Consider the following 18507-nt stretch of genomic DNA (forward strand, 5'->3'; position numbering starts at 1 on the left):
ACAGAAATCGTATAAGCTGATTTAAGTAGTGACTAAAACGTAAACAAAGGACCCTAGAAACTATTCAGGCAGATATAAATAAACTGAAAGAGTACTGAATAAAAAAACTGGTGATTACATATAACTCACTGTTTACTTACGATACACGCGCGTGAAATTAAGCCTAAAATCCGTGCTATAGGCGCGTGAAGGAAAATAAACTTCTTACCCCGTTTAATCTTCTTTAACACTTCACTAACACTTCCACTAATGTAACAACACTTATATTATATTTATACCAACTGGAAACATTTATCTATAAGTTTAATTCACTGCTTACTTAAGATTCGCGCGCGTGAAATTAAGCATAGGATTTGTGCTAGAGGCGCGAGAAGAAAAATACGCTTCTTACCCCGTTTAATCTTATTTTATACTTCACTAACACTTCCACTAATTCAACAACACTTATATTATATTTATAACACCTGTACACGTTTAAAAATAGCTTAATAACAACGCTTTTTATAATTATTTAGTGCACCAAATACTCGAAGAGTCCCCGTCGGCGCAGTGTTGCCAACTGAAGAGAGAACCTTTAGGTATCCCAGTGGCTTGAAGTTTGTCTCTGAAGTTATTGTGCCATTACAGTGATTTTATCTTTTATTTTTCTGTCACGAACATAAGCAATTTATGTGAAAGAGTGGTGTGAACATCTCACCATCATATGTGGATTATGTTCAGTAGTTGGAAAGATTGTTAAGGCTGTAGAGTACCTCCCTTCAGGGTACATAATTCTTGCTACCGATGGTTGAGAAAGTTGTCGCAGAAAATTACGCTTGTAGGTTTTAAGTATTTGACCAGGCTATTTGTCTCTCTATAATTTTAACATTTTTTTGTTTTGTTTTAATTATGTATAACACTTACCTGAAAAGGTAATTGCTCTGATTACAGGAGCCAGTTCTTGAGACCAGATTACTAGATAGCCCTCAACCTTCAAAGGAAGACAGTAGTACGGTAAATATTGCAATTGCCAAATCAGTATTTCAGAAACTGTTAACTGATAGTTATTTCTACATGTGCATTATGTGCTTGCATACATATATGTATGTACATACTCCACGTATCACTGATGTCCCACTTTCCGACACAAAGTGGCAAATGGGTATCTTGAAACTCCATCCACTGTACCGTACCTTCTTATAAGGCTTTTGACAGAATGCCACTTCTTAAATCGAAATACAAGGCAGCTTACGAAACACATACTTTATGAAATGTGTTCAGCTTTGTGTTTGTGCTGTGCTGTGTGTTTGTGCTGTGTTTCTGATGAAGATGTTATTGATAGGTTATTAAATACAGGCCTTCCTTCCTTCAATTGCCTGTACCCAATTTTTAAGTATACTAGGCAATGACATTGTGAAACACCTTAGTGTACATAAGTATCCTAGAGGCTTGAAGTTTGTCTCTGAAGTTATTTTGCCATTACAGTGATTTTATCTTTTATTTTTCTGTCATGAACATAAGCAATTTATGTGAAAGAGTGGTGTGAACATCTCACCATCATATGTGGATAATGTTCAGTAGTTGGAAAGATTGTTAAGGCTGTAGAGTACCTCCCTTCAGGGTACATAATTCTTGCTACCGATGGTTGAGAAAGTTGTCGCAGAAAATAACACTCGTAGGTTTCAAGTATTTGACCAGGCTATTTGTCTCTCTTTAACTTTAACATTTTTTTGTTTTGTTTTAATTATGTATAACACTTACCTGAAAAGGTAATTGCTCTGATTACAGGAGCCAGTTCTTGAGACAAGATTACTGGATAGCCCTCAACCTTCAAAGGAAGACAGTAGTACTGTAAGTATTGCAATTGCCAAATCAGTATTTCAGAAACTGTTAACTGATAGTTATTTCTACATGTGCATTATGTGCTTGCATACATATACGTATGTACATGGGTATCTTGAAACTCCATCCACTGTACCGTACCTTCTTATAAGGCTTTTGACAGAATGCCACTTCTTAAAGCGAAATACAAGACAGCTTACGAAACACATACTTTATGAAATGTGTTCAGCTTTGTGTTTGTGCTGTGGTGTGTGTTTGTGCTGTGTTTCTGATGAAGATGTTATTGATAGGATATTAAATACAGGCCTTCCTTCCTTCAATTGCCTGTACCCAATTTTTAAGTATACTAGGCAATGACATTGTGAAACACCTTAGTGTACTTAGGTATCCTAGAGGCTTGAAGTTTGTCTCTGAAGTTATTTTGCCATTACAGTGATTTTATCTTTTATTTTTCTGTCATGAACATAAGCAATTTATGTGAAAGAGTGGTGTGAACATCTCACCATCATATGTGGATTATGTTCAGTAGTTGGAAAGATTGTTAAGGCTGTAGAGTACCTCCCTTCAGGGTACCTTCTTGCTACCGATGGTTGAGAAAGTTGTCGCAGAAAATAACACTCGTAGGTTTTAAGTATTTGACCAGGCTATTTGTCTCTCTATAATTTTAACATTTTTTTGTTTTGTTTTAATTATGTATAACACTTACCTGAAAAGGTAATTGCTCTGATTACAGGAGCCAGTTCTTGCGACCAGATTACCAGATAGCCCTCAACCTTCAAAGGAAGACAGTAGTACTGTAAGTATTGCAATTGCCAAATCAGTATTTCAGAAACTGTTAACTGATAGTTATTTCTACATGTGCATTACATGCTTGCATACATATATGTATGTACATACTCCACATATCACTGATGTCCCACTTTCCGACACAAAGTGGCAAATGGGTATCTTGAAACTCCATCCACTGTACCGTACCTTCTTATAAGGCTTTTGACAGAATGCCACTTCTTAAATCGAAATACAAGACAGCTTACGAAACACATACTTTATGAAATGTGTTCAGCTTTGTGTTTGTGCTGTGCTGTGTGTTTGTGCTGTGTTTCTGATGAAGATGTTATTGATAGGATATTAAATACAGGCCTTCCTTCCTTCAATTGCCTGTACCCAATTTTTAAGTATACTAGGCAATGACATTGTGAAACACCTTAGTGTACATAAGTATCCTAGAGGCTTGAAGTTTGTCTCTGAAGTTATTTTGCCATTACAGTGATTTTATCTTTTATTTTTCTGTCATGAACATAAGCAATTTATGTGAAAGAGTGGTGTGAACATCTCACCATCATATGTGGATTATGTTCAGTAGTTGGAAAGATTGTTAAGGCTGTAGAGTACCTCCCTTCAGGGTACATAATTCTTGCTACCGATGGTTGAGAAAGTTGTCGCAGAAAACAACTCTCGAAGGATTTAAGTATTTGACCAGGCTATTTGTCTCTCTATAATTTTAACATTTTTTTGTTTTGTTTTAATTATGTATAACACTTACCTGAAAAGGTAATTGCTCTGATTACAGGAGCCAGTTCTTGAGACCAGATTACCAGATAGCCCTCAACCTTCAAAGGAAGACAGTAGTACTGTAAGTATTGCAATTGCCAAATCAGTATTTCAGAAACTGTTAACTGATAGTTATTTCTACATGTGCATTATGTGCTTGCATACATATACGTATGTACATACTCCACATATCACTGATATCCCACTTTCCGACACAAAGTGGCAAATGGGTATCTTGAAACTCCATCAACTGTACCGTACCTTCTTATAAGGCTTTTGACAGAATGCCACTTCTTAAAGCGAAATACAAGACAGCTTACGAAACACATACTTTATGAAATGTGTTCAGCTTTGTGTTTGTGCTGTGCTGTGTGTTTGTGCTGTGTTTCTGATGAAGATGTTATTGATAGGATATTAAATACAGGCCTTCCTTCCTTCAATTGCCTGTACCCAATTTTTAAGTAAACTAGGCAATGACATTGTGAAACACCTTAGTGTACTTAGGTATCCTAGAGGCTTGAAGTTTGTCTCTGAAGTTATTTTGCCATTACAGTGATTTTATCTTTTATTTTTCTGTCACGAACATAAGCAATTTATGTGAAAGAGTGGTGTGAACATCTCACCATCATATGTGGATAATGTTCAGTAGTTGGAAAGATTGTTAAGGCTGTAGAGTACCTCCCTTCAGGGTACATAATTCTTGCTACCGATGGTTGAGAAAGTTGTCGCAGAAAATAACACTCGTAGGTTTTAAGTATTTGACCAGGCTATTTCTCTCTCTATAATTTTAACATTTTTTTGTTTTGTTTTAATTATGTATAACACTTACCTGAAAAGGTAATTGCTCTGATTACAGGAGCCAGTTCTTGCGACCAGATTACCAGATAGCCCTCAACCTTCAAAGGAAGACAGTAGTACTGTAAGTATTGCAATTGCCAAATCAGTATTTCAGAAACTGTTAACTGATAGTTATTTCTACATGTGTATTACATGCTTGCATACATATATGTATGTACATACTCCACATATCACTGATGTCCCACTTTCCGACACAAAGTGGCAAATGGGTATCTTGAAACTCCATCCACTGTACCGTACCTTCTTATAAGGCTTTTGACAGAATGCCACTTCTTAAATCGAAATACAAGGCAGCTTACGAAACACATACTTTATGAAATGTGTTCAGCTTTGTGTTTGTGCTGTGCTGTGTGTTTGTGCTGTGTTTCTGATGAAGATGTTATTGATAGGATATTAAATACAGGCCTTCCTTCCTTCAATTGCCTGTACCCAATTTTTAAGTATACTAGGCAATGACATTGTGAAACACCTTAGTGTACTTAGGTATCCTAGAGGCTTGAAGTTTGTCTCTGAAGTTATTTTGCCATTACAGTGATTTTATCTTTTATTTTCCTGTCATGAACATAAGCAATTTATGTGAAAGAGTGGTGTGAACATCTCACCATCATATGTGGATTATGTTCAGTAGTTGGAAAGATTGTTAAGGCTGTAGAGTACCTCCCTTCAGGGTACATAATTCTTGCTACCGATGGTTGAGAAAGTTGTCGCAGAAAATAACACTCGTAGGTTTTAAGTATTTGACCAGGCTATTTGTCTCTCTATAATTTTAACATTTTTTTTGTTTTGTTTTAATTATGTATAACACTTACCTGAAAAGGTAATTGCTCTGATTACAGGAGCCAGTTCTTGAGACCAGATTACCAGATAGCCCTCAACCTTCAAAGGAAGACAGTAGTACTGTAAGTATTGCAATTGCCAAATCAGTATTTCAGAAACTGTTAACTGATAGTTATTTCTACATGTGCATTATGTGCTTGCATACATATACGTATGTACATACTCCACATATCACTGATATCCCACTTTCCGACATAAAGTGGCAAATGGGTATCTTGAAACTCCATCAACTGTACCGTACCTTCTTATAAGGCTTTTGACAGAATGCCACTTCTTAAAGCAAAATACAAGACAGCTTACGAAACACATACTTTATGAAATGTGTTCAGCTTTGTGTTTGTGCTGTGGTGTGTGTTTGTGCTGTGTTTCTGATGAAGATGTTATTGATAGGATATTAAATACAGGCCTTCCTTCCTTCAATTGCCTGTACCCAATTTTTAAGTATACTAGGCAATGACATTGTGAAACACCTTAGTGTACTTAGGTATCCTAGAGGCTTGAAGTTTGTCTCTGAAGTTATTTTGCCATTACAGTGGTTTTATCTTTTATTTTTCTGTCATGAACATAAGCAATTTATGTGAAAGAGTGGTGTGAACATCTCACCATCATATGTGGATAATGTTCAGTAGTTGGAAAGATTGTTAAGGCTGTAGAGTACCTCCCTTCAGGGTACATAATTCTTGCTACCGATGGTTGAGAAAGTTGTCGCAGAAAATAACACTCGTAGGTTTTAAGTATTTGACCAGGCTATTTGTCTCTCTATAATTTTAACATTTTTTGTTTTGTTTTAATTATGTATAACACTTACCTGAAAAGGTAATTGCTCTGATTACAGGAGCCAGTTCTTGAGACCAGATTACCAGATAGCCCTCAACCTTCAAAGGAAGACAGTAGTACTGTAAGTATTGCAATTGCCAAATCAGTATTTCAGAAACTGTTAACTGATAGTTATTTCTACATGTGCATTATGTGCTTGCATACATATATGTATGTACATACTCCACATATCACTGATGTCCCACTTTCCGACACAAAGTGGCAAATGGGTATTTTGAAACTCCATCCACTGCACCGTACCTTCTTATAAGGCTTTTGACAGAATGCCACTTCTTAAATCGAAATACAAGGCAGCTTACGAAACACATACTTTATGAAATGTGTTCAGCTTTGTGTTTGTGCTGTGCTGTGTGTTTGTGCTGTGTTTCTGATGAAGATGTTATTGATAGGTTATTAAATACAGGCCTTCCTTCCTTCAATTGCCTGTACCCAATTTTTAAGTATACTAGGCAATGACATTGTGAAACACCTTAGTGTACATAAGTATCCTAGAGGCTTGAAGTTTGTCTCTGAAGTTATTTTGCCATTACAGTGATTTTATCTTTTACTTTTCTGTCATGAACATAAGCAATTTATGTGAAAGAGTGGTGTGAACATCTCACCATCATATGTGGATTATGTTCAGTAGTTGGAAAGATTGTTAAGGCTGTAGAGTACCTCCCTTCAGGGTACATAATTCTTGCTACCGATGGTTGAGAAAGTTGTCGCAGAAAATAACACTCGTAGGTTTTAAGTATTTGACCAGGCTATTTCTCTCTCTATAATTTTAACATTTTTTTGTTTTGTTTTAATTATGTATAACACTTACCTGAAAAGGTAATTGCTCTGATTACAGGAGCCAGTTCTTGCGACCAGATTACCAGATAGCCCTCAACCTTCAAAGGAAGACAGTAGTACTGTAAGTATTGCAATTGCCAAATCAGTATTTCAGAAACTGTTAACTGATAGTTATTTCTACATGTGTATTACATGCTTGCATACATATATGTATGTACATACTCCACATATCACTGATGTCCCACTTTCCGACACAAAGTGGCAAATGGGTATCTTGAAACTCCATCCACTGTACCGTACCTTCTTATAAGGCTTTTGACAGAATGCCACTTCTTAAATCGAAATACAAGGCAGCTTACGAAACACATACTTTATGAAATGTGTTCAGCTTTGTGTTTGTGCTGTGCTGTGTGTTTGTGCTGTGTTTCTGATGAAGATGTTATTGATAGGATATTAAATACAGGCCTTCCTTCCTTCAATTGCCTGTACCCAATTTTTAAGTATACTAGGCAATGACATTGTGAAACACCTTAGTGTACTTAGGTATCCTAGAGGCTTGAAGTTTGTCTCTGAAGTTATTTTGCCATTACAGTGATTTTATCTTTTATTTTTCTGTCATGAACATAAGCAATTTATGTGAAAGAGTGGTGTGAACATCTCACCATCATATGTGGATAATGTTCAGTAGTTGGAAAGATTGTTAAGGCTGTAGAGTACCTCCCTTCAGGGTACATAATTCTTGCTACCGATGGTTGAGAAAGTTGTCGCAGAAAATAACACTCGTAGGTTTTAAGTATTTGACCAGGCTATTTGTCTCTCTATAATTTTAACATTTTTTTGTTTTGTTTTAACTATGTATAACACTTACCTGAAAAGGTAATTGCTCTGATTACAGGAGCCAGTTCTTGAGACCAGATTACCAGATAGCCCTCAACCTTCAAAGGAAGACAGTAGTACTGTAAGTATTGCAATTGCCAAATCAGTATTTCAGAAACTGTTAACTGATAGTTATTTCTACATGTGCATTATGTGCTTGCATACATATATGTATGTACATACTCCACATATCACTGATGTCCCACTTTCCGACACAAAGTGGCAAATGGGTATTTTGAAACTCCATCCACTGCACCGTACCTTCTTATAAGGCTTTTGACAGAATGCCACTTCTTAAATCGAAATACAAGGCAGCTTACGAAACACATACTTTATGAAATGTGTTCAGCTTTGTGTTTGTGCTGTGCTGTGTGTTTGTGCTGTGTTTCTGATGAAGATGTTATTGATAGGTTATTAAATACAGGCCTTCCTTCCTTCAATTGCCTGTACCCAATTTTTAAGTATACTAGGCAATGACATTGTGAAACACCTTAGTGTACATAAGTATCCTAGAGGCTTGAAGTTTGTCTCTGAAGTTATTTTGCCATTACAGTGATTTTATCTTTTACTTTTCTGTCATGAACATAAGCAATTTATGTGAAAGAGTGGTGTGAACATCTCACCATCATATGTGGATTATGTTCAGTAGTTGGAAAGATTGTTAAGGCTGTAGAGTATCTCCCTTCAGGGTACATAATTCTTGCTACCGATGGTTGAGAAAGTTGTCGCAGAAAATAACACTCGTAGGTTTTAAATATTTGACCAGGCTATTTGTCTCTCTATAATTTTAACATTTTTTTGTTTTGTTTTAATTATGTATAACACTTACCTGAAAAGGTAATTGCTCTGATTACAGGAGCCAGTTCTTGAGACCAGATTACCAGATAGCCCTCAACCTTCAAAGGAAGACAGTAGTACCGTAAGTATTGCAATTGCCAAATCAGTATTTCAGAAACTGTTAACTGATAGTTATTTATACATGTGCATTACATGCTTGCATACGTATATGTATGTACATACTCCACATATCACTGATGTCCCACTTTCCGACACAAAGTGGCAAATGGGTATCTTGAATCTCCATCCACTGTACCGTACCTTCTTATAAGGCTTTTGACAGAATGATGGTGTCTCTTACACTGGATCTCTTCAGGTGCCATTGCTGTAGATTTTAATTCATAATTTAAGCAGGGACTTGAATCAAACTTAAGACCCAGGACATTTTCAGCAGTAGTCATGGGTGCCACCCCTAGTCCATGGTGATCATTTATTTGAATATCAAGAATAGAAATTAATTCAGTATTTGTCACTGTGACACATGGTTCTAACTTTCAAAATATTAACTCATTATTTAGCTTCAAGCTATACAGCATGGAATGTTCTGGGGAGGTTAGTGGCACTGACTTACATACTCTGGGTTGTGTGTTCAGACTGACCACCAATAGATAATGCTTATTTGTTATTTATCATTTCTGGAAGGTACATGTCATTTATTAAGTCTTTAGAGTTTGCGTATTGTGGAATATATGATGTTTCTGTCGGCGAGTTCAGTTTTATTCTCTCTGTACATTGGTGTCTACAATAAAAATTATTTTAGTGTTAGGTGTAGTATTTCACTGACGATGAAACTTTTTGATTTGGACTTGATTGTGGTTATGATATGGCATTGTTTGGTGGAGATGTTGAGTACTTCAAAACATGTACATTACTGGAATATAAGCAGTACATAATTCCCATGGTCTGTATATTCAGGAAACCAATGGTTTCCATAAGAGCTGGAAGTCGGGTATCCATCAATGTTTCCTGGCACTTTTGGGCAGTGCCTGACAAATTGTTTGAAGGGGCTAACCAAGTTACCAAATACAACATGTGGGATGACATGATAAGCTTGGCAAATCTGTACTTTTACTTGAGTTCTCAGCCCACCAGTGTTGTGAGAAAAATGAAGAGAAGCTTGATAGCTGGGATAAATTTCATGCTGAACAGAAGAAAACATTTGGTGAAAATCACTAGCAGATTTGCCTAGTGGAAGTTTGACCCTAATGCCACTTCTTAAATCGGAATACAAGCCAGCTTATAAAACACATACTTTATGAAATGTGTTCAGCTCTTGAGGTAAAGGATGTCACAACAGCAGAAAAATTCATGAAGTGGCCCCAGAGAATTGAGGGAAGAGAAGAGAAAACAGTCAGAGGAATGAGATCTGATTTGACTCCCAAATGTGGTACCCGTTGTAGTTGTGGAAGACCACTATGATGCTGCCTGTCTTATATGACAGGTAGTGCAATATGAGATTAAACATATCATGATAGCCAGAATGTCAGACTAAGAACACAAGAGGTAATGGCCATGTACACTGAGCACATGCCAGCAAGTGATAGATTGTGTAAAATGTGACAGACCTGTCCTCAAATTTAGATGATAAGGAGTTGAATGTGTCACGTGTTTTACGATTTTGTGTTTTGCCTTCACTTCATCAGCTCTTAGGTCACCACTTTCAGTATGTTTGACAGGGTGTATACGACCCGGGACAACCGGGAGATCCGTGAAAAACCCAGGAATTTTGTCATCCGGGAGAAAACCGGAAAAAAAAACCCGGGATATTTTTAGAATTCTGGGAATTTTTCATTGTTTTAATTTTCAGTTATTTCTTTGTAATTTTGACTGGTAAGAACCGATACTCTAACAAAGGATATTACTGTATCCCATTACTGCAGAATAATACTTCAACAACAAAACGTAAACGAGAGAAAAAAACAAAAATAACTTAAATTGCTTAGGAAATGTGCCATATACAACGACGACACACAGTGTTTATGCAAGCGTCTGCCAATTGAAAATGTGTCAAAGGCTTCAGGAAAATATGCAGTGCTTTGTAACAACAAGTTGCTTAAAATGTGCAACTGTTAACCTTAGATTTGTTTTAGCAGTTACGCGCGGGCTCATGCACATGCGCAGTTGAGTCACGATTGAGTCGTAGATTCTCCCGCTACTGGCTACAGGAATGTGGCTGTGCAAGCAGTCGCAGCAAGCAGCTAGATGCTACCGGGAAAAGCGAGCGCCAAATGCATATTCTTGAGGAAAAAACCTTGTTTCACAAAGCGCCTAGCATCCAGCGCACGTTTGTCTATCGATTATTCATATGATTTTGAAACACTTCCCTGTTGGTTTTTGAACATTTTTGAACACATTTTGATTTCTGAATGAATCATAAGTTGACTTTTGAATGCATGCATAGTGTACGTGATGTCTCTGTCAGGAGAATCCTTGTCGTATATAGAAATAAACTTTCCACAGAGAAAAGGGGACGGGGCTATACGAGCTGAGGGAGTAAAGCCGAACGGATGAATGCCAATCACTGTCTGATTATGTGGTTGATTGGGCTTGCGAATGATCAGCATTGTTATAATTACTAGCGAAATCCATAGATTCTGACTACCAGAATGGAAATAAATTACTGACAGGAATAACAGGTGAGAAAGATTACATATTATCTTCTCGGTGTATCCAAGAAAATGAAATTTTGACAGAAAAGTTTTGGCCAGATCGCTATACTGGTAAGGACCAGTTGTACAGTCCCTGGCTAGCAGCCGCTTAAGTTCTATTCTGGAAGTAACGTGGAAAACGTGTTGTTCGAACACGTAACAATGCCTAACTGGAAAATAATCATGGGATAACTAAACCTGTGATTCTGGCAGGGTTAGTGAAGTTAATCGGAGAACAAATTTTGACAATGGCAGGCATAGCTACGGAATTGGTGATGACAGATTGTTTGTTAGAATGAGGACGGAGAAGAAAAGGAGACATCACACGCATTATGGAAGAATAAGACGATTCCAAATTTATATAAAAATTTCGTAACACTACTTTTCGATCTCATGCTTGAGAAGCTGGTGCGTATTAATGAAATGTGAAACTGTTTCGTAACATAAAGCTTTTTGCTTGTAGGAGGCCTAATAGGCATTTGATATTGGTACTTCGTGAATTATATTCTGTCATATTATAAAAATGGCCATTTGTGCCAAAACAGTCTCGTTTATTTGGTGTGTTACAAAAGGCCTATTTTTTTTTATTTTTTTTTTTTACCTACAGACAGTGACAAAATAGATGTAATGAGATCGAGAAACCACACCAGTCTTGGGTATTATTTGTATTAAGGCTTAGATAACGACATTTCGATTTTTCATGTAGCAAAACGTTTGACGAACTTTGATGACGTAATAAAAAAATGGTTCAAGTGGCTCTGAGCACTATGGGACTTAACATCTGAGGTCATCAGTCCCCTCAAACTTAGAGCTACTTAAACCTAACCAACCTAAGGACATCACACACATCCATGCCTGAGGCAGGATACGAACCTGCAACCGTAGCGGTCGCGCGGTTCCAGACTGAAGTGTGTAGAACCGCTCGGCCACATTGGCCGGCGATGACGTAATAGATACTTTTGCAGAAAGGAAAGCATGCCATGAAAAGCTGCAGCAAGATTAGAGGGGAAAAAAAGGTTTGAAGAAATGTGTAATTTCATGCTTATCTCTTGTCAGTATTGGTTTTATATATCATATATTTAATTTTATGTCACACAAAACAGCAAGTTATTAACTAATTGGCAATAAAGAGTTCAGGTTTTCTGAAGAGTTCTTGTTCTCTGGATTACAAATAATCCCATCCGTTATTAATTTCAAGATTTTTTTTTTTAAGAGGGGCTGGCTGTCAAACCGACCGACTGGGAGCAGGAGAGGCACCACAGGACATTTCAATTTCCACTCTCCTGAATATAGTTTGGACGTGCGGTAGAAAAATGCTTTATGAAGAGGTGTGGCACTGCACTTTGGCATACTTAAGACCAAATAATATGTCTTACACTTCCTCGAATACATATGTTTTATGTTTCAGACTTTTCTGAAAAATGTGCGCAGCAAAATGAACATATTTTGAAAATTCGATTTTTTTTAGTGTTAACCCGGTTCGCAAATATCGTAGATCCGGAGCTGATGCGCAGAGCAGTCCGAGTTATAATGGGTAGACTCCACGTGACCCATGTTTACATTTAATGATTATGCTGTTTCCCTTTCGTTTACTCTCATGTCAAATGAAAACAAAACGGATATATGTGATCGGGAGCTATCAAGTGAATTAAAACACATTCACATAATTACGGAAGGCTAAAATATGTCATTAGTTGCCGGCCAGTGTGGCCGTGCGGTTCTAGGCGCTTCAGTCTGGAACCGCGTTACCGCTATGGTCGCAGGTTCGAATTCTGCCTCGGGCATGGATGTGTGTGACGTCCTTAGGTTAGTTAGGTTTAAGTTGTTCTAAGTTCTAGGGGACTGATGACCACAGATGTTAAGTCCCATAGTGCTCAGAGCCATTTGAACCATTTTATGTCGTTAGTTTTAGATTTGATTTTATTTCCACCTTTCTGACAGTCTAATCACCTTGCGGAACAATGAAGGTATTTTTGTCTTTTTGCTAAAAAAACTCGACTTTCGTTAACCTTTTCTGCAGAGGCAGTCAATGTATTTGAAACGAAATGTTTATTGTCACAGTACTGGCTAGTTTCAATTGTTCGCTGCATTTCAAGTGCACATTTTCATTTTCTAGCACATATGGCATTATGCCATAATGAAGAACCAAACATGATATAATACAGTACTTGTGCTCCAAGAAAATTTACATCCCGAAAACCACACTGAAAAGCTTAATATCAGGTCGAGGTCTACTTCATTGGGAATCTGGACATATGAATGTGCACTTTAAGTATGCACTTTAAATGTGCACGAAATTTGGATGCTGTTGCAGTATCCTCTGATATCTTGTTTCTTTTATGACATAATGTATGATCTTTCAATTTTTTACACGTAAGTACATACGGGCTTCCTACGTCATGATAGCTACCCAAGCGCGGTGTCGCTTGTTATCTGCGCTCCCTGGCAACTGCTGAAACAAACCTATTTCTAACAGGTTGCGGGAAAATATTGTGAATAGTGGTTTGCAAAGCATTACTTTCAAAGTAAATATCCTTTTACGTAAGTTGAACTATGTGCAAGGATGTACCATGCATTTATTAAATCACACAGCGTTTGACTCTCATTTAAAAATCAACTCTTTGATGACGAGCCATTTAGAAGAATTTCGAACCCTGAAGTTCAGACATTTATGTCATTATTAAAAATTTTACTGGCACATTTGTGTGATGTATCTTAAAGTGTAACACGTGCAAAAAAGATCAACAATATATGCGAAAGCTTAGCTTCTCTTGCAGCTTATTGACCTTAGAGACCAATATTATTATATGTTAAAGCTTTGCTTTTCTTGTAGCAACACTATGTAGATTAATTCAAACTATTAACTTTACCTGTTTGTGCGTTTGTGCTATGTATTAGTGATGTTGCTGTTGGCTGACTACATCACGTGTCCTATGCTCCGAATATCTGCTGTCATCGGCTGGCGAGATCACGTGACATGAGCTACGAACGGCTTACAAAAGCGCATCGAAATCTTGATCTCAATGATTCGGAAAGTAACATGCGGTTTCTGATGGAATTCCAATGTATACTTTCGTAATACGAAAATACGCAGCGTACATGTTGCTGCACTTAAAAAATATTTCTAAAACGTGTCTTTTTCCTTGAGTTTCATTTTCTAAAGTGCTGGGAAATTGTACGCCCGTGTATAAAACCATAACCATTCAAAGGATTGATAAGGGAAAATATACTGTCACCTGGGAGAAAGTGTATTTTTAACCGGGAATTCTGGGAAAAATCTGGGAATTTTTTTTCCTTGTCCATTTGTACACCCTGTTAGAGAATGTCTGGCTCCTCCCATTACTGTATTTATAATCCACTGATCTTCTTTTCTGGACTTACCTCTTAGTGGCTGTCCATACCAGATGTCATTGTTAGTAATGGTCTGCCTTGCCTCACTTGCTCCATTGCCCCATACAGGGGAGTCGTGTGTGTTGATGTAAACAAGAGCACAAGGGAGAAGCCCCTTTGGTCTCACATAGTCAGCGTATGGGTGCTGATGACTGCATTGTTGAACCGCTTCAAATCCACACACACACACACACACACACACACACACACACACACACACACAGTGTGTTAAAGAAGAAGTTTATCAGTCTTCAGCACCAGTCTCTGGCACCAGTGAAACTTGTCAGCATGAATTGATTTGGTCAACTTGAACTAATACTGTAGCCATCACATGACAACCCAGCACCTGACCAAAGCAGGTTCAGCCATTTCTCCTGCCAAGGATAACGCACCGCTGAGCAACAGACATTTGGAGAGCAGGGGAAACAAGGCATTTTGTATCCACTATAGTCTGCCTGGACACAGTGTATACTGTTGCAGGGGAAGAAGGCAAGTGTTTGGCAATTGTTACACCACAAGATTTCAACCATTACAACAGTTCTCTTCATGCCAGCAGGTTGTAGATGATTATAGTCCACTATGGGATGAAGGCCATTGTCATACCCTGAGTGAAGTTGTTCTCCAAAATGGTGTTGCGATGTCCTGGCTTTGTCAGAGGTACCAGCCGCTCTCCTAGCCACTGAATTTGAAGAAACTATGTGAATCGCCTATTTATGGAGGTAAATCCACCTCAGATAAAGATCCTCCATGGATGACAGTCACTAAGATATCACAAAATCTCATTGACATCTTCATCGACGGCCAGCCTGTCTATGAGCTAGCCAATTCAGAGGTTTGTTTCTGTGTAATGTTGAATGCACTGGGGATCATCCTTCAATTAGCCAGCACTCATATAGATTGTTAACAGATGAATGATGAATAACCCAGGTGGAATGGAGAAAGTCGTGCAAGATGTCATAATTGAATGCTTAGTGTGTCCTTGGTTCTCTGCTATGGTCATAGTGAGAAACACGTGTGGTATATGACATTTGTGCATTGACTACTGAGAACTGAACTATATAAACAAGAAGTACACACTATGTGATCAATAGTATTTGAACACCTGGCTGAAAATGAGTTACAAGTTTCTGGCACACTCCATTGATAATGCTGGAATTCAATATTGTGTTAGCCCACCCCTAGCCTTGATGACAGCTTCCACCATAGGCGTATGTTCAAACTTGTGCTGGAAGGTTTCGTGGGAAATGGCAACCCATTCTTCAAAGTGTGCTGCACTGAGGAGAGGTATTAATGTTGCTCGGTGAGGCCTGGCACAAAGTCGGTGTTCCAAAACATCCCAAAGGTGTTGTATAGGATTCAGGTCAGGACTCCGTGCAGACCAATACGTTACAGGGATGTTATTGTCTTGTAACCACTGTGCCACAGGTTGTGCATTCGGATCAGGTGCTTGATCGCGTTGAAAGATGCAATCTCCATCCCCGAATTGCTCTTCAACAGTGGGGAACAAGAAGGTGCCTAAAACATCAATGTAGGCCTATGCTGTGATAGTGCCATGAAAAACAACAAGGGATGCAAGCCCCCTCCATAAAAAACGTGATCACCCCGTAACACCACCGCCTCTGAATTTTACTGTTGGCACTACACACAATGGCAGATGATGTTCACCAGGCATTTGCCATACCCACACTCTACCATCGGATAGCCACATTGTGTACCTTAATTTGTCACTCCACTCAATAATATTTCACTATTCAATCATCAAATGTTTATGCTCCTTACACCAAGCGAGAAGTTTTCTGGTATTTACTGACATCATGTGTGGCTTATGAGCAGCCGCTCGGTCACGAAATCCAAGTTTTCTCACCTGCCTAACTATTATAGTACTCGACTCTCTTCAACTGTCTGCGGTCCCTGTCAGTCAGTAGATGAGGTCCGCCTCTACATTTTTGTGCTGTACATGTCCCTTCACATTTCCACTTCACTATCACATTGGAAACAGTGGACCTCTGGATGTTTAGGAGTGTGGAAATCTCGAGTACAGACATATGACACAAGTGACACCCAATCACCCTACCACATTCGAAGTCCATGAGTTCCGTGGAGTGCCCCATTCTGCTTTCCCACGATGTCTTATGACTACTGAGGTTACTGATATGGAGTACGTGGAAGTAGGTGGCAGCACAATGCACTAAATATGAAACATACATGTTTTTGTTGGTGGCTGGATACTTTTAATCACATAGTGTATTTCTACATTGTCAGTTGTTGATGACAATCCAGATTGCTCGAAAGGAGCAAAGTATTTCTGAACTAATGACATATAGACAGGCTATTGGAAAACTGAATTTGATCAGGCTGACATGAGGAAGATTTCCATCAAAACTCCTGACAGTTTCTATGAGTTCAAAGTTATGCCTTTTGGGCTATATAATGCACCAGCCAAATTAGAATATACAGGGTGGTCTATTGATAGTGACCAGGCCAAATATCTCACGAAATAAGCATCAAATGATAAAACTACAATGACCGAAACTCGTCCAGCTTGAAGGGGGTAACCAGATGGCGCTATGGTTGGCCCGCTAGATGGGGCTGCCATAGGTCAAACGTATATCAACTGCGTTTTTTTTTTTTTTTAAAGGAACCCCCATTTTTTATTACATATTTGTGTAGTGCATAAAGAAATGTGAATCTTTTAGACCACTTTTTTTGCTTTGTGATAGATGGCGCTGTAAAAGTCACAAATGTATAAGTACATGGTATCACGTAACATTCCGCCAGTGCGGACGGTATTTGCTTCGTGGTACATTACCCGTGTTAAAATTGACCGCTTACCAACTGTGGAAAAGTTCGATATCATGTTGATGTATGGCTATTGTGATCAAAATGGCCAACAGGCATGTGCTATGTATGTTATTTGGTATCCTGGACATCATCATCCAAGTGTCCAGATCGTTTGCCGAATAGTTACGTTATTTAAGAGAACAGGAAGTGTTCCGCCACTTGTGAAACATCAACCATGACCTGCAACAAATGATGATGCTGAAGTAGGTGTTTCAGCTGCTGTCGCGGCTAATCCGCACATCAGTAGCAGACAAATTGCGTGAGAATCGGGAATCCCAAAAATGTCGTCATTGAGAATGCTACATCAACATCGATTTCAGCCATACCATATTTCTATGCACCAGGAATTGCATGACGACGACTTTGAACATTGTGTACAGTTCTGCCACTGGGCACAAGAGAAATTGCGGGACATAGACAGATTTTTTGCAAGTGTTCTATTTAGTGATGAAGCATCATTCACCAACAGTGGTAATGTAAACTGGCATAATGTGCACTATTGGGGAACAGAAAATTCACGATGGCCACGACAAGTGGAACATCAGTGACCTTCGCCGGTCAATGTATGGTGCGGCATTATGGGAGGAAGGATAACTGGCCCCCATTTTATCTATGGCAATCTAATTGGTGCAATGTATGCTGATTTCCTATGTAATGTTCTACCGATGTTACTACAAGATGTTTCACTGCACGACAGAATGGCGATGTACTTCCAACATGATGGATGTCCCGCACATAGCTCGTGTGCCATTGAAGCAGTATTGAATAGCATATTTCAAGACAGGTGGATTGGTCATCGAAGCACCATACCATGACCTGCACGTTCACCGGATCTGACGTCCCAGGATTTGTTTCTGTGGGGAACGTTGAAGGATATTTGCTGTCGTGATCCACCAACAACGCCTGACAACATGCATCAGCGCATTGTCAATGCATTTGCGAACATTACGGTAGGCGAACTACTTGCTGTTGAGAGGAATGTCATTACACGTATTGCCAAGTGCATTGAGGTTGACGGACATCATTTGAGCATTTATTGCATTAATGTGGTATTTACAGGTAATCACGCTGTAACAGCATGCGTTCTCAGAAATAATAAGTCCACAAAGGTGCATGTATCACATTGAAACAACCTAAATAAAATGTTCAAACGTACCTACATTCTCTATTTTAATTTAAAAAACCTACCTGTTACCAACTGTTCGTGTAAAATTGTGAGCCATATCTTTATGAC

The 18507-nt window shown here is 38.4% G+C and overlaps 1 protein-coding gene across 1 annotated transcript in view; it reads left to right on the forward strand.

The window, feature by feature from the left end:
- LOC126248382 (uncharacterized) overlaps positions 1 to 18507 on the forward strand; it is a 549077-nt gene that overhangs the window by 457150 nt on the left and 73420 nt on the right. Inside the window, exons 33-42 of the mRNA XM_049949323.1 lie at positions 931 to 993; positions 1768 to 1830; positions 2555 to 2617; positions 3392 to 3454; positions 4229 to 4291; positions 5067 to 5129; positions 5903 to 5965; positions 6740 to 6802; positions 7577 to 7639; positions 8414 to 8476. Coding sequence (XP_049805280.1) covers positions 931 to 993; positions 1768 to 1830; positions 2555 to 2617; positions 3392 to 3454; positions 4229 to 4291; positions 5067 to 5129; positions 5903 to 5965; positions 6740 to 6802; positions 7577 to 7639; positions 8414 to 8476 — 630 coding nt within the window. The remainder of the gene's footprint in view (positions 1 to 930; positions 994 to 1767; positions 1831 to 2554; positions 2618 to 3391; positions 3455 to 4228; positions 4292 to 5066; positions 5130 to 5902; positions 5966 to 6739; positions 6803 to 7576; positions 7640 to 8413; positions 8477 to 18507) is intronic.

This window comes from Schistocerca nitens, chromosome 3, assembly GCF_023898315.1.
Source record: "Schistocerca nitens isolate TAMUIC-IGC-003100 chromosome 3, iqSchNite1.1, whole genome shotgun sequence".
In the NCBI taxonomy this organism is placed as follows: Eukaryota; Metazoa; Arthropoda; class Insecta; order Orthoptera; family Acrididae; genus Schistocerca; species Schistocerca nitens.